This window comes from Botryllus schlosseri, chromosome 11 (assembly GCF_051294905.1).
Source record: "Botryllus schlosseri isolate E-star chromosome 11, Bs_hap1, whole genome shotgun sequence".
Taxonomy (NCBI): domain Eukaryota; kingdom Metazoa; phylum Chordata; class Ascidiacea; order Stolidobranchia; family Styelidae; genus Botryllus; species Botryllus schlosseri.
The window spans coordinates 3,694,432-3,721,548 of record NC_137246.1 but is presented as its reverse complement, the minus strand read 5'-3'; the positions used below and the strand labels follow the sequence as shown (position 1 = coordinate 3,721,548).

General features: G+C 41.4%; 2 protein-coding genes across 2 annotated transcripts; both read left to right on the top strand.

Moving 5' to 3' along the window:
* Nucleotides 1–5,680: 5,680 nt before the first annotated feature.
* LOC145449860 (endosomal/lysosomal proton channel TMEM175-like) lies at nt 5,681–13,682 on the top strand. The gene is made up of 16 exons (XM_080328304.1): nt 5,681–6,012; nt 7,699–7,853; nt 7,942–7,993; nt 8,055–8,090; nt 8,183–8,263; nt 8,326–8,403; nt 8,465–8,560; nt 8,630–8,708; nt 8,767–8,850; nt 8,933–8,987; nt 9,556–9,709; nt 11,548–11,592; nt 11,669–11,725; nt 11,816–12,024; nt 12,090–12,153; nt 13,434–13,682. The coding sequence occupies exons 1-16, from the start codon at nt 5,812–5,814 to the stop codon at nt 13,572–13,574; spliced, it is 1,587 nt and encodes a 528-aa protein (XP_080184430.1). The 5' UTR covers nt 5,681–5,811; the 3' UTR covers nt 13,575–13,682.
* A 3,905-nt stretch (nt 13,683–17,587) lies between these two features.
* Nucleotides 17,588–19,570, top strand: LOC145449857 (cadherin-20-like). The gene has a single exon (XM_080328301.1). It carries the CDS (start codon nt 17,620–17,622, stop codon nt 19,510–19,512), a length of 1,893 nt encoding a protein of 630 aa, XP_080184427.1. The 5' UTR covers nt 17,588–17,619; the 3' UTR covers nt 19,513–19,570.
* The last annotated feature ends 7,547 nt before the right edge of the window (nt 19,571–27,117 follow it).

Sequence of the window (27,117 nt, the reverse complement as noted above, 5' to 3'; positions counted from 1 at the left end):
GGTCATCTAGCCAACCGCACACAGATGTGTGCACCGCACCCAAAATATCATCTAACTCAGGGGCGGGCAACTTCTCCAGTCGGCGGGCCGGATATAGGAAAATCAAGTTCTTGGCGGGCCGGATTGCTGAATCGATACACTATTTGCCCATTTATCCACTATAAACGGAATAAAACGTCTTTAATGAATGTATTTCAACGACAGCACTGTCACTTCATAGCCATTTCTCGCCGATAACGACGAAGGCAATGTAGATTTGAGAACAGCATTGTCATACGGGCGACGCCATGTCTGCTTCTCACTCATCAATTAACACACGGTGCCATCATAGTGTCCTATGGTGACAGGCTTGCTGATCGCGAAATTTGATAAAACGGTTGTCAATCGAAAGCTACCGCGGTACTGATTGATAAAATATAATTTTTATTCTGCTCGTAGCTCTGGAACCCCCAAAATCAGCCTCGAATGTTGCATTGTAATGGTATTTGGTATTGTGACGCAACCATGCCATCTGGGAGCAAGATGCTGGGCAACCAATTGAGCATTCACACTCTCACTCTTATCTCCTGCGCACTTGCTCCTGAGCTGCTCAGACGGCATGGATGCGTCACAATACCAAACTCCGTTATAATGCAATATTTGAGGGTGATTTTGGGATTCCAAGGCCACTAGCAGAATAAAATTTATATATTATTAGCAATCAGTACCGCGGTAGTTTTCTATTGATACCAGTTTTATCTAATTTAATATTCGGCAAGCCGGTCAAAAATAGCGTCAAATTGCCTTTAGATAAATGAATATTGTGACGTAGACCAATTTCACTAAGCCGCGAGATTTGCTCGTGTGCACACCATATAGGACGCTATGGTGCAAATGGTGGAATCCTTAATTAGGATTTCAAGGCGCTCGATAAGCCCGGTATCCCAATTTTACCAATATATCAATTCATTAGGGTTTAGTACATGGCTAATGCCAGTAATGCAGTCTTCTCGCTTCGACAAACTTACCCGTAAGCTCTACTCGCGTACGCTGCGCACACACTAATATAATAACATACAGTCACTAAAATTTGACGTTTAAGCAAGTAGTGGGGAATCTCGGCAGACTGGGGCCGCGGGCCCGACAAAATCCCGTGGTGGGCCGGATCTGGCCCGCGGGCCGTATGTTGCCCGGCCTTGCTGGATAGCCTAGGCTACTAATCCGCAAGATGAATACTGAGTGAACAGCCACCACCCCAACAAATCTAGAACTAGGTCTTGTGAGTTTGAGCATGTTTAAATCACAAAAGTATATTAGCTGAATGTAACTGCTTACTTCAAAAGGAACGCAAATAAATATTTATAGATTAGTGTGCTTACAAGAAGGAAATGACGTAGAGCCCGGTCGTTGCAACATTCGCAACAGGTTACCAACTATTGAACGCGTGTTTTCCACATCGGCAAACTTCTGAATTGAAGGAAACGTAAACACAACACCGGATGTTTTAACTAGCAAATCTGCATTACACATTATTTTGACAACTCGTTTGGTAAACGCGGCGTAATGTAGACCGGTTCAATGATCATTTTCGAACGCAACAACTGCTGATAAGTCCATGTATGTATGTCAGTGGGGTAATCACTATGAAATGATACCCATATCATACCAACATTGTATGAGTAATGTGGTGCAAGGTGTCGTCAATTATAGGTAGCGTAATGAAGTCAAGGCTGGTTCCATTTCATTTTTAGATATCTGTTTCGCGGTTAGGCGTCAATATTTCTTCATAAAAGCAAATATACAGACGGTTATAATATTCCCAGTACCAGAGACAGGAAGACGAAATGGTCAAGCCTCATTTATATATATAAATATGCATCGCATCAAATAGCCTACTGCGGAAAAGCATGCGACACGAAGAATCAGCGTTAATTGTTTTTTTTTTTTTGATGAAGCGAGGGTTTTCGACTTCGGCGTTTGGTCAAATCTCACTGTCTAGCTAGGCTCTAACTAGGTAATATAGTCGTTGCAAGTTTGTGTGTTTATTCATTTAGTAACTTGTAGCAACACAACCTGTGTCTAATTTGCATGTGAATTCAGAGTAGGCCTCGTGTTATTATTTTGAAATCTTGTTATTGCTACGGTAGTCACACAGGCTTCCTTAAACAAACGATAGATGTTATCGAACTGCGACAGTGCGACTGTGTCTTGCTCGGGATCGTCAATGGTCACAATTAATGCACAAAGGGACATTGGACGTATAGATCGCAATTACCGTACATATCATCTCAACAACTGAGTAACAAGAACAGAACACGTAGTTGATTGTATTGTTGATTGTATTGTTGATTGTATTGTTGATTGTACGTAGCCCGTAGTTGATTGTATTCACCGAGAACACGACCGTCGTTTGAATACGACTGAATCTGAATCTTGCAGAAATCGGAGATTTACGAAGAAGCCATATCATAAAATTATGGAAAAGGGTCAGGAATCACTGCGGTAGCCTAGTCTATTTACGAATGTTTAAATAGCACGAGCCTAATCAGCCTATACAGTAGCTATATCGAGGTCTAACTGTCCAGTGTCCAATGTCCATGCGGAAGAAACATAGATGTTATAGGCCATCGGGAATAGAGAATGTATTTATAGAAATGAGATTGTGCCCCATACTGGCAAAATATCCGACTTCATCAAAATGATTTTGAAGTATTGAATATTATAAGCTATACTGAAGTCGATGAATGCTATCATGCAGCAGAGGTGAGCATGGATTAGGATTAGGATTTGGATTTGGAAAAGACGGATTTGTGAAACTTAGACGGATTAGGATTTGAGTTTTATTTTAATGGATTAGGATTAGGATCGAATGTACCGATTTTCGGGGAGATTGATGTCCTGCGGCGAACGGCGACAAAATTTTACGTCAGGGGCGTGCAACATCCGGTCCACGTGCCGGATTCGGCCCGCGGACAGTTTTTCGTCGTCCATGATAATGTGGCCCGCGGCCCCAGTCTCCCGAGATTCCCCACTACTTGCTTACATGCATCAAATTTTAGTGACTGTATGTTATGAAACACATGTATGCGCAGCGAGCGAGGGTGGAGCTTACGCGTAAGTTCGTCGAAGTGAGAACAACGGTACATTACACTACAATGGTCATTTACACCACGCCGATATTTCTTATTTTTGATTCCGAAACCGTACACTTGTAGCACGGCGCATTTCTAGCCTTTTGTAAGACACCGCTTATGCCAGGGGTCGCCAACTCAAAACGGGTCGCCGGCCACTTTCAAATTCCGAGGCCGCGGGCCGCATGAATTCAATATCGAAATAAAATAGGCCACACAGTTGAACAAGCACGCGATCTCGTCACCTACTAAACCCTAATGAATTGATATTTGGTAAATTTGGGGTACCGGGCTTATCGAACGTATTAAAATCCTCATTAAGGATTGCACAGTGTGTTGATTGGTCAGAGAGAAGCAGACATGGCGGCGCCTGTATGACAATGCTGTTCTCAAATCCACATTGTATTCGTCATTATTGGCGAGAAATGGCTTTAAAGTTACATTGCCGTCGTTAAAATACATTCATTAAATACGATTTATTCCTTGTATATGTGGATAAATGGGCGAATAATATAACAATTCAGCAATCCGGCCCGCCAATTTTCCTATATCCGGCCCGCCGACTGGAGAAGTTGCCCGCCCCTGTTTTACGTCCTACCAAAGCTACTTTATGTTCTTTGGCACTCATTTAGCGTTTTATTTTTCACAGAATTATACGCATAATAAGTAGGCTTTCCAAGTGAAATTCCAAGTTTGAATTGGATTAGGCTTGAGATTTGGATTGGATTAGGACATTGAAATTTCAAATCCGCTCATCTCTGCTTGGCAGAGATGAGCATGGATTAGGATTAGGATTTGAAAAAGCAGGATTTGTGAAATTTTGTCGGATTTGGATTGGATTAGGATTCGAGATTTTTTTCTGAACGGATTAGGATCTGGATTGGATTTACCGATTTTCTGGGACATTAATATGTCGTGTGGCAAATGGCGACAAACTTTATTCAGATCAGTTATTGATGCACTTATGGTAGGCCTACACTACACTATGGTTCGCTCGGTGCAAATGAACTTGAGAGGTGCAGCCCGATGCTAAGTTATCTTAAATCAAGAGAATCGTTGGTTGTGAAAGAAAATTTTCCAATCCCTTCCTTGCATTTTTTCTGAATTTCCAGTTGGAATCGGATCTGCGCAGGATTGGACATGGACTTGAATGAGAAAAAGTTATAGATTAGGTTTTGGATTTGCATTTCAAGTTTTGGATTTGGATTGGATTAGGACATAGAAATTCCAAATCCGCTCATCTCTGCTGCCAAGTAGGAGAGTCGGGCCAGTTGATAGTGATGGTTGGGAAATTTTGTTTATATTGACACAAGGGCGTCACCGATGAGTGTAGGCTGATGACTAAGCTTTGTTGCTGATTCAATCACTACTTTTACTTTGGCACGTGTCTCAAATTTCGCAACAAAACAACTGTGGCCCAGCAACCTGCACTCGATCTATATAAAGCCTCGGAAGCTTATCAGGTGACATTTTAAAATCTATTTCAAACAATGGCAAAGACCCGACTAAATTAGAAAGGCAGGAAGACGCATTCGTATCGACACCGCCAACGTGAATTGTAGAATCTTGTATTATGCAATGGCACGCGCATTTATGTCATGGTATATGTCTCAGCGAGACTGGCAGCAGCCTACTATGAAATTCTACATATAATACGAGCTATGCCGAAGGTGTAATACGTAACACATCATGTACAGCACACCTATAGGCACGAGCGAAGGAATTCTCCATATAGTCAGCGAAAGAAGGCATTAAGAGACTCTGCATTTTGCAGCTGAGCGTTTTACTAAGTTATTCTTAAATACAACTCAAAGTAATTTAACAGCAGTGAGTTGGCTGAGACCATGATTAACTTTGCCATCACAGGGATGCCGTATAAATGATATTTAGGCAGCCAAACTGATTTGCTTCGTTCATAATATTCAAGACAAGTAACAGCATTTACGCCAAATAGTTGAATAAGTTCAAGGAACAAGTGAGTCGCATTATCAGGTGCAGCTAAACGATCATTAAATGTTGAAATCCTGGCAGGAATATGACATGGGTGGATTGCTCATTAGAGTAAATGCTAGATCAGCCATCGTTGCAGTAAAGTCAAGTGTTTAATAGCACACTCAAAACTAGGTATGCTATTCCTTGGACAGAGATAGATCTTTGAATTACGTTACGCCAATAAGCATTCCTCATTGGCTGAGCACAACGATTTGAGTACTCGTATTTGAGTTGGGTAGGGAGAGACTTTAGATACTATTGTCCACGGTGGAAGCCTAGAAACCTCGATTGGGCGTATCGCAGCATACATATTTGGAAAGTCGTGATCAACCGAGAGTATCATCATAAAGTGCTAAGAGTTTGGCATCGTCGAAAAAATTACAAATTATATTGAAGTGATATAGAACTGGCATTATATTTTGTAGCCGTATAAAAGGTACATATCTGAATTTTCCACGTCATTCATACTGTTATGACGTCAAGTGATACTTGAATACTAAAAAAGAAGCCTAATATAAGATTCAGAATAGACTTACTCGTGCACTCTAATTTGTTCAGCCCTGGCCCTATGTCGGTTGCACCTGTAGATCGCCGTTCTGAATTCATAACAGCTGTCTTGAATTCATTTTCGTATAGCCGCAGGCAACATATCTAGTGAAAACATACCGGTCCACCATCTATCAATTGATGTGTAGAACTGTATGGACGTATGATACACACGAGATGTCTGATTTTGTGTGCTGTTTTGTTATATAATATAGTGTATGGTAGATTTCTCTTTGTCATGGACGCACGGGAAGAACGCGAGGAAGTTGAAGAGGATGGATTGGATATTGAGTTCACCACGTTCAGTGCGACGCGATTGAAAATGTTCAGTGATGCAGTTTGGGCAATCATAGCGACAATAATGGTAAATGTTATCTACGATGAGATTATTACCGCAATAACAAGATTACCGGACCACGACTGACCTATCGATCTCGCTTCCCATGACATGCCGCCCTATTCTTGTCGCTTTCTTTTCCTATACTGTCTTCTTTACTTTCATTCAGTGTGCATGTCTCCTCTTTACATCGCCTAGGCCAAGGTGGGCGTCTGATTCCATAGACTAATCCAAGTCGCTTCGACATCTTCCTGTCTATTCATTGTATCGCATATTTTGTGGTGCATTGAACTGATAAAATTGTTAATAATAATTGCCAAATTTATTCCCCTCGAAGCTATTCGACTGACTCTCATCAGGAGAGAACGATTTGCGATATAACGAATTAACTAAAGATTATATTATCGTTCCTGGCGGATATGTCTCCATCGTATTGTGAGGTGAACTATACCCATTATTGGACAGTGCTGCCAAACTTTATAGAGCGCGCCCTAAATCTGAGTCTTAATCAGAGGTGGTCAGTAACGTACTGCTTCTACTGTTCAAATTATTCAAGGAGGACTTGCCTGCTTGTACTACTTACTCGAATGGTGGTTGTGTTTTCTACTACCCACCTTCTGTTAACTGCTAAAAGTATATGCGATCTCTCGAACAAATCTACTCTTGGAAATTAGTTAGTTGAGCACTCTTCGGACCTCGCTTTTCTGCTTCGATTTGGATTAGTTTTGACATATCTGGAAAATCGATACTACTACTAACAATTGAGATAATGGTTATGGCATTATTTCTACTCCTACGCAACTACCAACGCTGAACACTTTGACCATCTCTAAACTTAATAACATCAAGCGACCCAAACCACGCAAGTCTAAATAAATGTATTTCTGATGTTAGCATGCTACGTTATTGCGGGCAAGTCGTACATATGAGTAGAGAATGTGCCTTTGCAGACAACCACCTGAAGCAGATACGCTACACTAAGGGTACTATATTTTCGTGGCCCGAATCCGGACACTATTAGCGTCCAATAGAGGTTTTTAAAATGAGGTATGAACAAATTATCTGTAAATATGACGTCATATTATAGCAATGATTTGCCTGCTATACCGACTGAATTGTGTAAAGTACGCGTATAAATGCTGTTGATAATATTGACATATGTTTATGGTATTTTTTATCCTCTCCCGCTCACGTGTTCAGAACTCCGGACATTTAGGCATATATTAGCAATTCCACCGAACACGTCTGAACACAATAATTCCGGAACATGTCCTGGTAAATCCGGACGTATGGCAACTCTACGCTACACAGTTTTATGAAATATGATTTAATACAAAAGGACGAATAGTGTGCTATGCGTATATTAGTGGTTTTCAAACTTGTCCTATAGAAACGGATATCTTCATATCTGATTGTACGAATCCTGCTGTTCGTAATGCATCTGTGATGTCGGGTCATTGTAGTTGTTGTTTTCGGGTATTCGCGGTGTTTCGACTACTTGGTGGTCATTTTTACAGCAAGCCTATGTTCGTTTGTACGATTCCAGATCTCCAGACTTGCGGAACGGCACACTTTAGTTCTAGGCTTTCATAGCTTTAGTTCTAGTTAGGCTGTCAAATTCAGTCGACAATGTATTTTACAGGCAAACATGTCACAAGTACGCTATACAATGCTATTTTCTAACTCGATCATGACCAAACTAGCTGTGTTCAGATCGTACCGACAATGCACATCTCGATAACGGAGGAAATCAGTTTGAACGGCACGTCGAAAAATGTCGGGGAAATCGTTCATGACACGTTACCCGATATCGGACTCTTTTTCCTCGCGTTTCTGGTCATTTGTACGACGTGGGCCTGTCACGTTTGGTAAGTAGCCTAAATGTCATGTCTAAGCCTAAGCCTAAGGCATGTCCCATCGTCCACCTCTCTCCTGCACTTTCTGATTCTACCGCAGGACGTTCCAGACCATGCGTAAAGTGACAGAATTTAGCATCCTAGTAAACTTGGTAAATATATATCACTGTTTAACAATACTTTCAAATCCCGTTCTAAGGTATTCTCTTACAGGCTGTACTACTAGTTGGGAGTTTCCTGCCTTATTTCGTGAGTATATGTTTTCATTTCACTTTGAAAAATTCGTAAACATGGCTTTGGCAAGCCAAACGATAAGAATTGAAAGAATTTCCTTTTTGCAGTATTCACTGATGTCTCGATTTCGGACGTGGAAAACCGTAATCATATTTTGTTCTTTGGATGTTGTAATCGGTCTGCTCCAAGTATGTCATCATATCAACACTGATGTACTAAACCTGGAATAGTTACACTCGTGTTTCCACAGGCCATGATTATTTTGCACGCGTTCTCATATCCCGACCTGTTGAGTGCAAAGATCACGGAATTACCAGACGACGAAAAGGTAAGAGTCTACGCACCGTGTTGCAGCCTGATACATTCGCAAATGCCTGCAATTTTATAAGAGGGAACACAAGTGGAGATTACTCAGAAGAATTTCCGTATCGCCGACTTTCGCCTTGATTGCAATAATTCTGGCTCTCGCTGCATCACCGGAAGCGGTAAGTAACGCAGATTGAAGCCTAGGCTTTAATTAGGTTGCAGGTCATCTTTTACATATATCATGGCAGGGTATAACGTGTCTTGCAATGATACCGGTGTATCCTTGGGTGCAATCGTTCTTTGTGTGGATATGCAGTCGTTCAGCAAGTACGTCAAATCTAGACTGTGGTGTTATGATACTTGACGCAACATACAAATTTGAAAGGACTCTCGACTTTCTTCAAGTCTCGACGACGCGTAGAAAGACATATCGTATTAACTGAGCGGGTCAAAAAGGAACGCATTGAAGGTACGATCTGAAGTCGATGTTCACCGTTCAATGGTCATGTTTTGAACAGATATCTTCATTGAGTGTTCTGATAATTTCACAGCGTTCAGCGACGGGGTCTTTGCGATTACATCAACACTTTTGGTGCTGGATATATCGTGAGTTTTTCATACATATGCGTGGATATTCGTCCTCGAATCCACGCTCTCCCTACATAGGGCCTTGATCAGTGTTTCTCAACCACCGGTCAGTGGCAGGTTTCCTGCCAGGTCGCCAGATGTATTCAACGTTCATAGCTCAATTCCCAAATTCAGTTTCATATACATTCGTCGTAATTGCGATTTGGGTCAATTTTCATTATTGAAGGCTCGCCGGTCCGCAACATTTATTTCCGTGTTTTACCGGTCCGCACGGCCAAAAAGATTTAGAAATTGCGTTATAACGATAAAGAAATTTCGCCTAGCCCCCGCCGTCGCCAATTGTAGGGCCACCACCGTTAAGAACCACTGACCTAGCTAAAACGGTCCTCATGATCAATCTAGCTAGGATATGTTTACTCTGCTTTTCTGATCATAGTGATAACACTATATGCATGCTTATTCTGTTGATTGCTGTTCCTGTTATCATGCTGTGTGTTAATTAGTCAATATTAAGTCCGATTATAGTGACATCACTAATAAGTCTGTAAAATGAATTTTTGGAGGAACTAATGATTTATATTTGCAGGGAAAAGTACCTTCCCACGCCGACTGAAGTTGCGAAAGATCATCACGGCAATCTAATGCGAACATTATCTTCGATTGGAGGTGTATTCACGGCCTATTCTGTTGCATTTCTCATTATCGGTCACATATGGTACACTCAAGTTCACATATTCAAGGTGAGATTATGCGCGACTCATATAGATTTTGCCACTGAAGTTGCATGATAAGCACGGTACAAATTTAGATTAACTATCCGTGAGCCTGTACATATACAGACGCGTACTGAATAATAAATATTGTTGGAGTAAGAAGTATACGTCATCGACCTATGTGACATCATATTCGAATTCTTGAGTGTGACGGAAATCTGTGGTTAACATTCAGTGGCACCTCTCCTAGTGTTTTTTTACTATATTTAGTGTATTTTGATTTCAACTAGTGTTCTAGTTGGGGTTGTATTTAAAACAAATAGTGTTTTAAAACACTTTGTTAAACATGTTTTACACAGTGTTTTTTTAAATACCCTTTTGAAAGAAAAACTTGTTTTTTCAAAGATTGTATGATTATACCACAATTGTGTAAATAGGTCTACACTCGATTAAAACATGTAGTGAGCCTATACGTACAATTTGCACCCGATATAGTCGACGTACACAATATGAAATGGTTAGAACCCTCGAAATCGTCGTCTGTTCAACAATAAATAGATTTATTGGTACGAAATGGATGACCGCCCAACCGTAAAAATGCTGCATACCAATATAGTCCTGGTTGAATATATTTTTTGTCCGTTTATGACAGGGCTCGGAAGCCTTTTTCGTCAAAGGAGTCATATTTACACCTATATTTTCAATGGTCAATGCCAATCCACTGTGACGTCATGACTAAAACAAAAACAATAAAAACACCTGTTTTAAACAAGGGTCATGTTTTAAACATATTTGTTTTAAAATGGTTTTTGTAAATTTCACTCTAGTTCTAGTGTATTTTGTCAGAATTCTGCAAATCTAATATTTTTACTTGAAAAAATACATTCAAATCAGGATGCTATTCTGATGTGCTTTACATGTTATATACTTGATGAGATGGTTATTAATATCCGTCTAGTTGCTCATTTAGTACAAGAACACTTTGCATGATATATTCTTGAAGGAATGGTTATTAATATCCGTCTGCACTTGCTCATTTAGTACAAGAACAAGCCCTAGAGGTAGTATTTTAGTAGCAGAGTGTTCAAGATCGTGCATGAGATTAAATCCAGGATTGTCGACACCTTTTATACATAACATATATGTGTCGTGTACGCTACCACGGGTGTATAACTGTTTATCCGCACCGGTATAATCACGGGTAGTATATACAATATACATGGGTGGACTGGATTATATGATATGATATGCAGAAAACGTGATGAATATGTCATTTCCTAATTCTTATTGTAACTTTATTGGTGTTAATCGATGTATTCCGCTCATAATATATTGTTTACGCAATAATGTTGACCTAAATTTCGAAGCATTCGGTATGTACTTGGCAAATTTAGTGTTTTTTAACGAAGCTCTAGTGGCAACACTGGTAATATTACAGGCTGATATAAAGTGCCTTGGCTTTAATAGTGAGCAGTGATCGCTCTTCAAAACCTTGAGTTAAAATGAAAGACATCGAAATGTTCCCAACCTATCTCTACAAATCTCTTTGTCGTCTCCATCATACAGCCTGTAAGTGAGGGGGTATGCAGAAATACGGATCAACAATACTGTAAAATCAAAATTCTTAAAACCCATAATACATTCGCGGCGTGGAAATTATTGTCCCTAGTATATCAATTTGTATTTTCAACAATTCACACGCTTTTTGCGAGTTCTCATGTAACACGCACACTGCATTTACTAGATCAGACATTCCTTGTCATTCGATACACTTTACTTCCTTGATTATTGTTATTTCATAGCAGCCATGTTGCAGCAACGCTAATATACCGGACATGGCAAACTGCATCTATATTCTTTTACAGGGTTTGCACCGGATATCCCGAATCATGCTTTTCATCAACAATTGGGTTAGTAAAAGCATACCATCGCAAAATGGTGCTGTTGAAATTTAGGACATTTTGTCAAGGTTTGTCTTGGTTTCAGCTGCTGGCTTGCATTGGAATGATTCCCCTCGCATTCACCTTCATACTGCATTATAAAGTAAGCTCGAATTCACTAGTGTATGTATACAGTACAGTAAAATCGCTGTCAATCACTTTTAATCTTTCTATCATTTATCATTCTTTATAGATACAGCCTGCTCTTACTGTCGGGATTCGGTTCGGATGCGTAGTCGTTTTCTTCGCATGCTTTTTCAAATTCTGCCTGTTCGGTACGGCGCTGCTTTTTGACAAGCACCTTTCGCCGAAAGACGAGGTCTGGGTTTCTGGCTCTGCAAAGCCAGGCGGGAACGACTTTAAGTACATTTGCTTCCAGCTCGCGGTGCCTTCACTGCTAAGGTGCTTATGATTAACGTAGAGAGGAATGTAACAAGGTGTATTTAACGGTACATGCTGCAATTTAGTGCACTTGTGTTCGGAGTCTCATTCCAGGCAGAACAGACGACAGCGGCTTATGTCGGTGTATCGGTGAGTATTCATCGTTTTCCAATGCCAAACTCGTACAATAATGTTGTCGTAAAGCGTCGTCAGATACGGAACAGCATTCATATTGCTGAGACTACTGCGGGGATCCCGAGACCGGCTACTAAAAGTTTACACTGGGGTTACAGGGAACACCGTTTGAACACTGATATCGACCAAATTAGGGAGATTCCTGTCGCTTGTATACCTGGGGTTGCATTTGCATTTGTGTAATATTCTATACAGTGTGACAAACGTATACGTGATATTTGGTCAAATTAGTAGGTTATATTCGCTCAAATTGTGTCAAATTTGACCAAAAACAGGTGGCAATTGCTCAAAACTGAGCAGCATTGAAAATGATACTTCACATAATCTATACTGCTGACCAGACCAATTACCGACTTCGCTTATATAACGTGACTTAAGCATCATATATCAACCAATCAAAATGTTGCCAGCTGGCGTGACTAACATTTTTAGTTTTGTGATAATTATCGTTTCCAACAAGGAATCCCAACAATCGCTTTCCTGACGATGGCAACGGAATCGGTTACGCAATGGTTCTTAAAGTATGGATCGCGAATGATATAAATTTTAGTCGCGAACACACCAGAGTCAAATAACGTACATTCTTTGACCAGAGCTATCGTTTAATGACCGTGATATCTGCTTAATTTTTTGCGAAGAAATCCCGCTTCCTATCTGTCCCGTCCCCACAGGTTGTACAATGTACACCCGTAGACTAAATCATACAACCGGCCGCGTGCGATATTAGGATGCCGTCATCTCACAATTGCTATTAATACGGTTCTACTCATTTCCGAATATTGTGCATATTTTTCTCTGTATATTTATACACCCATCCGGTCCGGTGCAATCGGGTCTAACTAAATCGTGCCAAGCGCGAAAAAATCATCATGATAAATATAATCTGCCGCGCAAGACTCTAATTTATGCTGATTTATCATATAATTCTTGGTGTGCAGTAGAGTTATGTTCCTGCGCCGAATATTAGTATAAGGACGCAAATTGATTTCCAGTGCTTTGTTTTCTGGAATCAATCGCCAATTTGATTAAACCAGCTGGATCGCACAAGTGTCACGCGTGTCAAGGGTTGTCGAACCCTGAATTATACCATCGACTGTTTTAAGGTGGAGGAAGAGCTGCATCTTCAATAAAAACATATCCCCGAATTATCTTAAAATAATCGATACCATGGCGGCTTACCGATGAGTGAATAACTGGATATACATACTTTAGCAACAAAACCTTTTCTACTTTAGTGCGTTGGACTATACACGATTTCGATAGTGATGTGGAAAACCATTCAAGCTACGTTCTTCGACGATGACGGACCGTCCAGAGACTACGAGCAAATAGGACCGCGGTCGTCAAGTGTGACTGAAATCATGGGACACGAGTAATTAGCTTGACTGCGCGTTATGGCTGACCTCATATACATAATTTTATATATACAATACATGGCTGCTATGTATTTATATGGAGAATAGGAAATATCGCAATATTTGTCACTGAGCGCCTCTGTTGTAATCAATTACAAAATATAAGATTCAGCGGCGCGTTTTGACGTTCGTGGGAGTCATGGCGCACGATACGCATTTACGACGGGCGAGGCAACGAGCATTAGACCAGCGCGTTCAGGCCGCACAAAATCGAAATTAGAGCGGTACAGTGTACAGAAGGAGACAGTGTCGCCGCCAAAACCTGTTTTGGCTTTCGAGTGGTACTGCGAAAATAACTCGCTAACCACAGTGTTGGGATCAAGTCACTACCTTCGAGTCACGAGTCATTTCGAGTCATTGCACATTTTGACTCGGGTCAAGTCAAGTCATTCGATTTTCGAAGGTGACTCGAGTCAAGTCAAGTCTCCTGTTTTTTTGAGGTGACTCGAGTCAAGTCGAGTCAAGTCAAGTCAAGTCACGAGTCAAGTCACAATTCAAGTCAAATTGAATTTCGAAGTATGAGGCATTACGTTTTGCTAAGTGTGTGAAAGACAGATGAATTGGCCATTTATCTTGAGTCAAATAACGAATATAAAGTTAAAACATGCAAAAAGACATTGCCCATACGCACATTTACAACTGCCATTAGAATACATGCGTAGCTGTACACTGTGTACAGGTACATGCTACAGTCAGTTATAATCAGCCAAAATATAGGACCGAATACGAAGCCCAGAAAAGTTGAAACAAATTGATCTGGTACAATAGCCTACACTACCCATCTACACATCCGTAAGAACATAAACGCACAAACTATATTTGTTCGATTTAAATCATACAAGAGGGTTGGCAAAACTGAGCAATGCGCAACGTAAGCATTGAGCCGTCTAAGAAACAGAGACACATTGCTATTAGATTAATCTACTACTGGTACGACAACGTAAACTGTGATCGTTTCGTTTGCGGTCAATATATTTGTGATGTAACAATGAAGGATCAGTGTAACGTACAATCAGTGAATGACTGATTGCTCTCACAAGTGACACCGACGAATCTTGAACAATCCGAACATACACAAGATACATTGATTTAATCGACATTGTTTACTTAATGACTTGAAATTGACTCGTAAATTTTGCTCCGAGTCACGAGTCAATGCAGATTTCTGAAGCTCCGAGTCAAGTCAAGTCAAGTCATTTTTGCAAAGTGACTCGAGTCAAGTCAAGTCATACGAAAAAGTTGACTCGAGTCTGACTCGAGTCAAGACATGACTCGAGTCATCCCAACACTGCTAACCAGTGAGTCGCAAAGCTATATCTGGCGGGTCGCGAATAATTTCTGAATGTTATGATGTTTTTTATTTAATTTGCCAAAAATGCATAACACCTAATCTTCTTTTGAATATATGGGCTCATGAATACCCTATCTCCTCCTCTGAATAAAAGCGACGTTCCCGTGCTTGCAGTAATTAGTGAACCAGATTTTCGTGACATTGATTTTGATATAGGAGGGGGAAATTGGGCAGCAAATATATAGTTTTTGAAACTGAAAAGGTGGATGCTCATTTAGTTCCGAGTTTATTTTCATGCTACCAGCGCCTTGCGGATAGTGGTCCGAAGTGGAAAAGCAAGGCAAATAATTTTTAACCAAAGACACGGTAAAATGACGTGAAAAATTGTAATACATGAAAAGGTTCACAGGGATGAAACTGCCAAGGTTCGTTTGTGAACGCGAACGTCCAAATTTCAGAGGTTCACACAAAGAACGCGAAAGGTGAACCTCACGTTCACCCCTTTCGGATAACGAAGTATTCCACCAGCGTCAAATGTCATGTGCTATTCAAAACAGCATCCATCTAAAGCTATTGGATGTAGGTATGCGGTAATGTGGTAGGTGATAACATTGTAACATAAAAATAGCCGTAATTGAAATTTGTAATCAATTTATCAACTTCCGGTGAAAATATACGGTACCACCGCAACGAATCGCGGATTTAGCATACATAATATCCTGTAGAGTCGGTCTAAAAATTTACCGCCTTGCTGTCACTTATTCAATATAATTGTACGTTATTCTAAGGGCCACTTGATTAGAATGTATCACTGGATCGAATGTTTTGGCATAGCAGCTTCAGTAGTTAGAAGACGTGTATAGGCCTACCTGTACAAGTGTACAGCTTGCAAACACAACTTCTTATCTCTTCTGTCCAGTATATCTCATTCACCGAAATCACGTATGAAATTGCTTAAAGCTGACCTGTTTCGCTATCACAGCTTTGCTTATTCCCCACCATGATATACCTAGAACCGCGGTCATGCGGGTAGGGTGCGTAGATGCAGGGATCAGATTGGTGTGCTCCGCGACTTGCTAGGAACAGCGGTCGGTCATAAAGGATGCGAGTAGTATGCGGGCTACAGGAATGATATCTTGGAAACATCGCATGTATATTATAGGGATGCGTGGTAATGCTACCATTACTGTTCGTGTGTATGTTCCTAATACCTGTTACTAACTAACGAATCGGCATCGAAGTATTACGATGCAAGCATCATCTGTTCTATTCGTCCATTCCGTCCGTCATGCGATATGGATGAAGGGCCGTTTCCGAAACGTCACGATTGCTAATAAATCTATATCGTCATCAAATTACACGTTGCAATAATTAATTGCCATGTGTATACGTATAACAAATACTGATAAAGATAGCAACGTGGGTTTGAAAATCGTCAGTTTTCAATTTATCCTCAGCTCCCAGTATGCTGGTAATTTTCAGAAGCGTAATACCTCGCGAATATTATCATACATTACAAGCTCAGTATTCACGCCCTACTTTTAGCAGAATTAGGACTCTAGGTAGTGAGCTACAGAACAATTTTAAGCCGGAAAACGAGCCACCGCCGAAAAAAGGTTGGAAACACTTCAATTCAATTCCATTTATTTCTAATAATTTCATCATTTCAATGCAACACGAGACTGCGATACCATGAACGATACGAAGGTGCCGAAACGTCTTGACGTATTCTTCGAAATCAGACATCAACCTCGGCCACCTAGCCAAGGCGATGTAAAAAAAAACGGTGTGTACACAGAACGAAAAGTAAAATAAGATATTATAATATAAAAAGACAGGTGGAAAGAAGCGGCATGTGTCGGAAGGCGAGATCGGTTGTCAGGTCGTGATCCGATAAACTAAAGGGCTAACCAGTCTTGATTCAGTAGAAATTGTTTGTAATTCGACTTGAATGTGGACAGGACATGTTCGATGACTGCTCTAGCTCTAGCACATTCGCGTATCAAGGAAATTCAGACTCCACCATACCCCAATCCCACGAAGTCGACGCTTGCAACGCTGACAAGCTACGTGGAATACGACCTTTACGTTTCAATGTAAAATTGGACAAGCGGACGCTCGCGAACCGCATTGTGCTACGTACGCAACGTCAAGCGTGGCGGATCTAAACCGACAACAATGGGTCATCGTTCCACCCAACAGTCTCTACAAATAAACCAGAATAGGCCAACAATTACAAAAAGCTGTAAGCAGCGGCAGCTTGACAAGTCGCTTTACCCGAGAGGAGAACTGAGACAAAAGAATGTAAGATTGTTTGAGGTAAGGCAAAAACGAGCCAAAACCCCCATGAAATCAGATTGCGCGATTCCACGATTCGAGCTCAAAGTTTAAAATTGGTATCAATCAAAACCTACTTTGTTTTGCAGTCGTTCAAGTTTGATGTCACTCTTTAAAATACTATGATAAATCTGAAATCTATCCGAATTTGCATTCTGTGTGATTTGTCTAGCATTGATATGAAACTTACGTAACGTATAAGCTATATGTTATTTTATGAAAACTTCGAAGAATTAGTAAATTGTAAAGGACTGTTGCGATTGAAAGGTAATAGTGGCTGTTTCTTTTTTATTCATGATGTAACTATCTTGTGAAAATGAAGTCAGCAGACATTTTTAAATAAAGATCATCCAAGAGGCTCACAAGCTGTTTGGTGGTATGGGACCGCGAGGATTCCTCATAATTGGCACTGTGGTGCTGCTCGCTCTTCACTATGCAGAAGGAAAGTGGAGTTATCCTGAACAAAGGATCACAGAAGGAGACCTTAATGAGAAGGTCAAAGTGGAAAAAATTGGTTCGGAGGATCCCACAACTGTGAGATATGACATATCTGGTGATTTTGGTACCAAATTTGCAATTGATCACGAATCTGGACAGATATGGCAGGTGGAAGCAGTGGATAGGGAAACAAAAGATAGGTATACGATTACTGCCAAATCCGCTGATGCAAATGGGAATCCAACCGAGGATCCGGTCAAATTCGATATCATCGTTACTGATATAAATGAAAATTATCCGGTATTCGACCCGTTCAGTTTGACTGGAAGCGTAGAAGAACTCCACGACGTAGGTCCGGATTCTACTCCTTTCATGCAAGTAAAAGCCACAGATGCAGATTTGGGTTTTTTCGCTCAGATCCGATTTTCCATCGAAGATGATAGCGATACTCCAGATTCGCCATCCGGAAACAGATTCATAATTGACCCAGTCTCAGGCTGGGTACGAGTCAACGGTGATGATCTGAACTATGAATCCAACCCGGTGGTCAGATTCAATGTGATTGCCGTTGATAATCGAGGTGGTCCTGGTTCCAATAAAGAAGCAAAAGAAGTCGTAGTATCTGTCGCAGACTCAAACGAACACGCCCCTGAATTCGGTCCTCTAGCGGATAAATCACTGTCGGAAATATCAGAACTTGGTATCTCACTGTATAATATGTACGCCACTGATATTGACGAGGGCGTCAATAAGATGGTTTACTTTGAAATATTGGACGGGAATACAGACGGAGCATTCACAATTGTCTCAAAGCCGTCAGAAACCGGTCAAAGTCTCGGGGAACTGCAACTCGTCAAACCTTTGGATTTTGAAAGCGGTATCGTTAGCTACGAATTGAAAATTAAAGCTTATAATAAGGAGGCGTCAAATGCAGCCGATGTGACGTACGCTAATGAATCAACTTTATCGATCACAGTGATAAATGCAAACGAACCCCCTATTTTCAGAGATACTCCTTACAATTATAGAGTCATAGAAGGACCTGCCCCAGCCGAGCCTATTTCCATTATACAAGTGCACGCCGAAGACATCGATTTCAACAAAAATCAAACTGTGACGTATAGTTTGGAGGATCCTGAGAATTGGTTTGATATAGTTGCAACAACAGGGCAAATTACTCAGAAAGGTGCTGTAGATCGTGAAGCGACCGCCGACGGTGTGTACCATCTTAAAGTCATAGCCACTGACAATTACGACCATGGTAACCCAGCGAGTGACAGTGAGGAAGTAGCCATAGCTATTGGAGACATCAACGATAACCCTCCTTCGCCTGATTGGGGTCAAAGAGGAGCTACTGCTTATGTTTGCCAGAAGCCACGAAACGGAAAAGTGAGACTTATCAAGGCTATTGATCCGGATTCAGCCATAAATGGACCAGCGTTCACGTTCCGACTCGGTGACTCCGTGGACACATCAAAGTGGGGTTTTGAAACTGTCGACGAGAACAGCGTAAATCTAATAGCCAAATTTTCCGACTATGGTCTGAGTTGGGGGTCGGCGACTGTCTCGATAATATTCACCGTCACAGATTCTGGTTCAGTTGAACAGACCGGAAAGGCTAATCTCACAGTGATAATATGTAAGTGTGACGGCGACGGTGAATGTACCAACAACTATGCGTTACCATACACGCTCGTTATCCCCGTGACGATTGCCATTCGTGTGTTTTGCGTTCTCTTAACCATCATGCTTTACCGTGCGTTATCTAAGCCGGTGGCACTCAACCGGGATTCCTCAGGCCCCGGGGAGTGCACGGAACCTCTAAATTTGTAGCATGAATGGTACCTATGGCGATTTATTTAGCATTGCAGAGAATGTCATAATTTTGTCAAAATTATAACGTTATGTCAAGAAGTTGTCAAAATTGTTTACCAAGTAATTTTTTTGCAACCTGCGCTTCGTTGGTATCGTAGATATTTGCACTGTCGATGAGCTTTTTTTCAGGCCAAGCTACTTCGTAAGACAGACAGTTCCAACCAGTGGCGTAGCAGTAACTTGGCGCTTATGGCTCTGCGCCATGGGAGGCAGGCTGCTAGGGGCGCTATGGGCGACAGCATATATGCTCCTACGCCACTCGTTCCAACCAGAAATGAAGAAAAGTCGTGCAATTCCTACATTACAGGCGTAAATGGCCAATTTGTATACATGAGGGCAAAATATTGTCAAAATTAAGACTTTTAACGTCAAAAAATGTCAATATTTTCATATGTTAAATGTATAATCTTCCGTTTTTTTTTAGTTAAAAAAGTGCCCTATTTATCAGCCATTGAATCAGTTGGCGCGTTTTTAAGTCACTCTATGCATATCGGCTGGTCTTATTTCGAACATTTCTTATATAAACTCGGTTCCAGTATTTAAAGATTTTCGACTCATTTACGGTACCTAAAGTAGGCTACCTGACGTATCCTAACAAACTCAATTGCATGTATCTATGTGGATTGAGAATTCACTACTAATTCAATTCAATTAAGTTTAATATTACAATTTCAATACTTCAATTATACAATGAAAAGATAGGAAGGTGTCTAGTAGTCTTTGAAATCGGACACCCACCCGGACAGCTGCGGACGCAAGGTCAAAGTGCAACCAATAATATTCGCTTAGGCACCATTGTACTGCGGGCACAGCAAGTCCGTTGCGGTCGATTGACAGTTTACACTGAAGGCGGAAGCTCAGTTTACTTACTGTAATATTCAACGCAACATTTCGCTCGATTTCGCTTCGCCCCAAAACGCTGATGCAGTGCATTCGCAATGTGGACTTTGTGGACGCAACGGGCTTATCACGATATCGGTACCGTAGAGCAGTGCTCTTCAACCGGGGTTGTCGTACACCCTAGGGTGTACCAGAATTTGCAAAGGGTGTACCACTCGGATGGGGTGTACAGGGGTGTACCAGATCTGAATGACAATGAGCCGATGGCTCTAGCTATCACAAAGGCAGGTTTATGGGCCAGTACAGGTTGACGCACAGGGTAATGAGCAATATTGTACGATGTTATCTCAAGTGTAATACTGTACATGGCTTGATTGTGATGTCATAATCAAATATTTCTCCTAATCATTTAGCCGTCGGCAATAGACCAACGGTTCCGTTTGGTGTTGTAGTATGCAGTTAACAAACATGTGTTCAGCTAGTCATTTGTCTTTTAGTGATTTTTGAGGGAACCGCCGCGATAGCTCAGACCTCTTGAATCGGTACTTCCTACCCGACGTTAATAAATACCGCAATGCACATAAATGAAGTGACGTAGCCAGCCAGGGTCGAAACAGCTTCCATGTTGAAATCGAAACCTTTTTGTTTTAAAATGCCGATTTTATGTCCAATATTTCGCAATACATTTGCAATTTAGTATTTTGTTATTAGTGATGCAAATTAGCGATAAATAGAAAGTGTATAGCGGCATACGATCTGAGGTTACTGACATCTCTTGCAGCCCAAGTGCTACTATCGACTGTGTGTGGTGTGGGGCAGGCCTGATACGTAGTAGGCTGGTGCGCCTGCTATCATCGCTGATCTGAATTACCGCTTCTGCAGCAGTAACTTTACCTACTGTCTCCCCAATACTGTTACATTTAGGTTGATTATCGTTCGTAATATCATGCTGTTTTTGGGCTGACATGAAATAAATTCCAATTTGCGTGGCGGGCGGCTTAACTGCCTGCGAATAGACTCTATGACCAAATACTATTTTATTCAGATCCAAATTTTTTGACGGCAATAACTCCGCTTCTACTGGTTGGAATTGAACCAAATTTGAAGAACATCGTTTTTATAGACAACCTAATACTTTCATGGGTGAACAGAAAAATTTCAAATTTTTCGGTATTTATTTTATATAATAAATAGAAACTTTCTTCTCCCGTAGCAATGCGGCTACCGGTTGGAATTGAACCAAATTTGGTGTGTAGGCTTAAGTTAGGTAGCCTAACAATTTTATCAAGTAGCCAGTACGATTTGAGAAAAAAAGTCATTTTTGAAGACCCCTAATGAACAGGGGTGTACGAGTTTTGAGCAAACGTTAAAAGGGTGTACCACGTCGAAAAAGACTGAAGAGCACTGCCGTAGAGCAGACCTCGCGAGAAAAAGTTACTGCTGTTGCACTCTACACAGCGTGAGAATCGCTGGTCTATATCTTCATTCAAGCATCGTGTTTATCATTCTTTTCCGCGGAAGCACACTATATTGAGCTGATGACGATACGGGTGGCATCAGAAAAATGGAGCGTAATCCACAGTGTAGGCATCAATATAGCTAACCCGCATAGTTATCAACTGGATGAGCTATGCTACTTTATTTTGATGTATTCTGTTTCAGATACGTTCGGATCAGGGTTGTAATGACTCGAGTTATGACTCGACTCGAGTCAGACTCGAGTCACGATTTTCGGACAACTCGACTCGACTCGAGTCATTTTCTCAAAATACGGAAATGTCTCGACTCGACTCGATTCAATCTGTGTATTGACTCGACTTGGACTCGAGTCATTGCGCATGACTCGAAGCAGGTCATTGACTCGAGATTCAGACGGCCAAGACCGACATTTCATTGTAATTTCCAAGCCAGCACACTATTGGGATTTCGTTTGTTGGTACTGGTGCTTGAAAATGCGACCAGAAACTGCTAAAAGTGAGGAAAATTGATATATTATAAATGCGAACCATTCAATATCACCAAACAGAGTTTAAAAAGTGGGTTTAGGAAGACTTTAACTGGAAACTGAGAAGTCAACACAATGACTTGGACTCGGACTCGAGTCATAATACCATGACTCGGACTCGATCCTCTGTCCGCTGACTTGGACTCGGACTTGACTCGGTGGGAATTGAAAATGACTCGACTTGACTCGAGTCAAAAATATAAAAATGAGATTGAATTGTGACTCGGAGCCTTGTAACTTGGTTACAACCCTGGTTCGGATGCTCACAAACATCAATATCATATAAGATCTTGCTTCAGCCTGAACCTGTTTCTGCAACATCACCCTACCTTTTTGGCGTCAGTATATAAACCAACTTACCGTGCGATCTCCGTAATTTACTTTATCGTGAGTTCGAAAATATTTAGACTCTCTGCTTCAAGATCCCGCTGTTAAATTTGCAATGACATCATTTTATAAATGTAATTTCCAATTTTTCCATGATGCTGTGTGACGCCGTTATTCCTATGCTGCATTTTTGAAATATTTTTCATTAGGTAATCTAAAGTTTTGAAGGCAGCGACCTCTTTAGTACGATGCTCCTGGAATGGGTGGCTCGGTTTTATGAGTCTGCCATGCCTACGTAGACATCGCATTTTGACGCAGCGGATTTTTGTCATGTATGTCGTTTACTTGCAAGGCTCACAAATAAAGATTTTCTCTCTAATCTTCACAAACCACCCACTGTTTCAAATCGTTCCACTGCTATATCCTTTCATTCTATCGCTACCCTATAATGTCGTGAGCCAATGAAATTCGTTTCTTTCTTCTTTTCACTGCGTCGTAGTGTTCTGGTGTTTAGAAGTGATGAAATTATTACCAAACTGATACTAACTGTTACGGAAAATCGACTGAACTACCGGCTGGCTTCTAGGACACCAATTATACAGATAATAAACTGAATTAATAAACTCAAATATGATGAAATGACCTTAAATTGTGTTGTATTTCTTTCAAATTTAGAATTAAGTTCAAAGTCTTCTCGAATTCAGTAATTCTATTCTAATTCGTAAGTTGTTTCTAGATTAGGGTTGCCATATTTCTGTGAAGCAAATTCCGGACGCTCTTTAGCGTCCACTAGTGGATTTCAAATTGAGTTATGATCACATTGTCTGTCAATATGACGTCACACTAGCAGAGCTTTGCTTATAGACCAGATCTGGTCACGAACCAGGTTCGGGAGTATGTGGCTGTGTATTGTGTAACCAAGATCGAAATCACATTTTTTCAGCTCTGCCCGCCCAAATAAACAATGATTTTGGGCCCACAATAGGGTAATCGACGCAACTTCTGGGAGGCTTGCTTTATGCATCTGGTTTCTATATGTATCTAGTCGTTAAATTTTTTGAATGACTTTTGTCAATAATATTGGTTTTTCCATATTACTGTAGTGTATAGTTTGATCCTATCGCCGCCACATGCTCATAGTTAGCGGTAGAGCTGGTGGAGGATAATGACTTCGAAAATACAGGAAGCGTAATTGTATATCGTCAAGTCATGCTCATGTCAAACCGATAAGATTGGTCATCAGCCTCATGCCGGTGCGCACCGCGGAGCTTTATAAACACCCCACACCCAGTCGTTTCCAATTTGAAAATGTTCCGTGGCTGGATCACAATTTGATGAGCTGATTACAAAAAGAAGTCAGCACCTTTGCCCAGACTTACTCACGTGCTATTTTGGAAGCTGATGACGTTCAACATCTTGGCGAACCCCAGAACAAAGGCAAACGACCCCCACCTTTGGAACCACTAGCTTTGAATAAAGCATTTAAATGGTATTTACCATCCCTGGGAATATACCGTACTCCTATCATTGCGATTACAATTAGGCTTATTTGAGTAAACGAGCATTATTTGTATTTATTGCAGTTTTTGTGAGGGTGGTAGTCCCCATATTAAAAACAATAAACATGATAGTAAATCGCACGTAGCGCGATAAAAAATATCGTGTACCATACCCAAAAATAATGTTATTATGTTGATTTACGAAAAAATTATGAGCCTACGTCAAGCCTTCAAAATTCCGGACATTTCGGCATATTTTAAAAATTCCTCCCGGACGCAAGTTTGAACAGCGAAATTCCGGACATGTCCGGGACATTCCGGACGTATGGCAACCCTATCCTAGATGCTCTCATTTTAGTTATCATCTAATTTCCGGTTTTCTTCAAATGCTCCAGGAGAACTGTATAGTGCGAAAAGAGCCAAGCTTAGTGTACAGACATTTGCCATTCTCCCTTTGAGAATGAACACTGAACAGCGATTTGGTTTGAACTGACCTTGACTGGTTTTGTATGTCTCACTAATTCATCGGAATTTAACCCTATTTCCAAGTTTTTGGGGCTCAGGAATTCAAATTCCAACCTAATTTGAAATAAAACTGTGTAGCTATAATTCTGAATCTAATCTACTTTGGAAAAAAACGGTAGCTATAATTCGAAATCTAATTTCACTTGAAAAAGCTAAAACTGTTCTAGTTCAACCCTGGTCACTATCTCAACCTGACGGCAGTAAAATGTTCACCTGTTTGGGTCGACCATGTCGAGAATGACTTGAAATCCGCGGTCCTCGACAGCCACGTCCAGAGTGCAGAGCATGGACCTGGCCGGACATGGTTTTTCAATTTTGGCCGGATCCGAGCCGGATCAGTACTTTTTTGATAAGACGAAAACATTTATTAATAAGCATGACTTTTGTAACTGAATAACTACCAACCAGGCAACCAACCAACCAACCAACCACACGCAAGTAACCGCCAAGCCAGTGCGAGAATAATCGAGCCATATTTGTGAATTCACGGAACCACCGTACCGTGCAGGGTGGAGCATGGCCGGACCCCTATTAGAAATCCAGCTAAACTTTTTCCATTGTGACCGGATCTGGATCAGTACTTCACCTGATACGGCCGGAGCCGGCTCAGAGAATCGAAAAACAGGATCCGAGTCGGACCAGAGGATTTGTTGATCCGCTCCGCGCTCGACGTCCACCATGGGCAAGTCATATCCTAACAAGTGCTGGCACGAATTGAACTCGTAGTGCTCGAGCTAGCCAGTCTTGTCGCTGTCAATGATAGTAGATTTATTAACGAGAAGTTCCGATGGTATTTTCCATCGTGGCTGTAAACCTTGATCGGTCGTATCGCAGCATACGAAACTTGTAGTAGTGAGTTACGCACGTTACTGGAAATGAGATATCTGTGAAGTCGTTATCTACCCACAGCATCGTCAAAAAGTCAAATGAAATATGTATCGTCGAAAAATACCAATTAGCAATTTAATGGGATGGCATTATATTCTTTGCGGCATATATTAGAACTTTCCACATCATTCATGATATATATATATCGGTTTTCAATTAAATAAAAGGGCAAAAGAAAACAGGAAACAAAGGAACATCAAGATATCAGTTTTGGGCCCTTATCAAGCGCCTCCAGCGTGGGCGGTCGTGGGCGTCTTCGAGCGATAGCCGGCGTTGAGCTAGCTCGGTCTCTATTGTTGAGCGCCATGTGGTTCTATTCCAGCCACCTCTGCGCCATGGCTCTGTCGGAATGTGGTTGATGATGGCGGCGGCTGGTTGATCGTCTTGATGCCGCACTAGATGACCGATTAAGCGTAAGCGTCGTTCAGCAGCCAGCAAACGGCATGGGACTGTTTTTGTGAGTTTGCGCAGAGCATTGGTGGATATGTGCTCCGGGTGGTGGAAGTAGTTAGTATGATCGGTCGTGGTGTGCCATGGGTTCTTATGGGCGGGGTGGTGACCTGCCTGAAAACCCGGGGTGATGACCCCACCCTTTTAGACCCCCCATGTGGTGGTGACCTGCCATTGTATCTTATGGGCGCGGTGATGATACCACCCTTTCAGGTATAGGCTGCGGTGATGATATACCTTGAAAACTCGTGTTGGTGACCCCACCCTTTCGGTATAGGCTGCGGCGATGACCTGCCATGGATTGCTTGGTAGTGAACTAACGTTGTGGGTATAGGCTGCGGCGATGACCTGCCATGGCTTGTTTGGTAGTGAACTAACGTTGTGGTTATAGACCACGGCGTCTTTTCGCGCTGTGTCTATTGATTCGTACGTAACCTGAATAGCACGCCAACTTTCAGATCGGATTATTCGCACCTTTCGTACCGCTGTTTCGCACCTACAGAATAGTCTGCTGTTCACAGTCGTGACTTCACCGCGATAGCGCAATTTTCGCACCTCGATCAGTAGAACAACACCGCACTAACCCAGTTGTCGAATCGCATAGGTCAAGCATTTTACACGAAATGAAATATTGTATTGTGGTATACAAATACGCAAACTATTCTTTCAATTCAACAAGTCTAGTTAACTGATCGATTCTCAATCTGTCAACACAGTTTTTAACACGAGTGAGTTGATATTTCTTCCCGGATACGAGCGAGGCTTTGTTCCATTGATCCAAAACCACCTCACCAGTATCATCCTTCAATGTGAAACTGTATAATTTCAACTCCTTTCCGGTGCCGGAATTGACCGTCTTCTCCTCTCGAGAAACACACGTAGCGGCGATCGAGACGTATTCAGCTTTATGCCCGTATACCGATTCACAGGTCAATAATGGGTATTCTTTAGTCGTATGTCTCGATTTTCCATGTGGGGTTACTGACGAAGCCCGACCCAGTAATACAGTAGGTTTTCCAGTAAATTTGT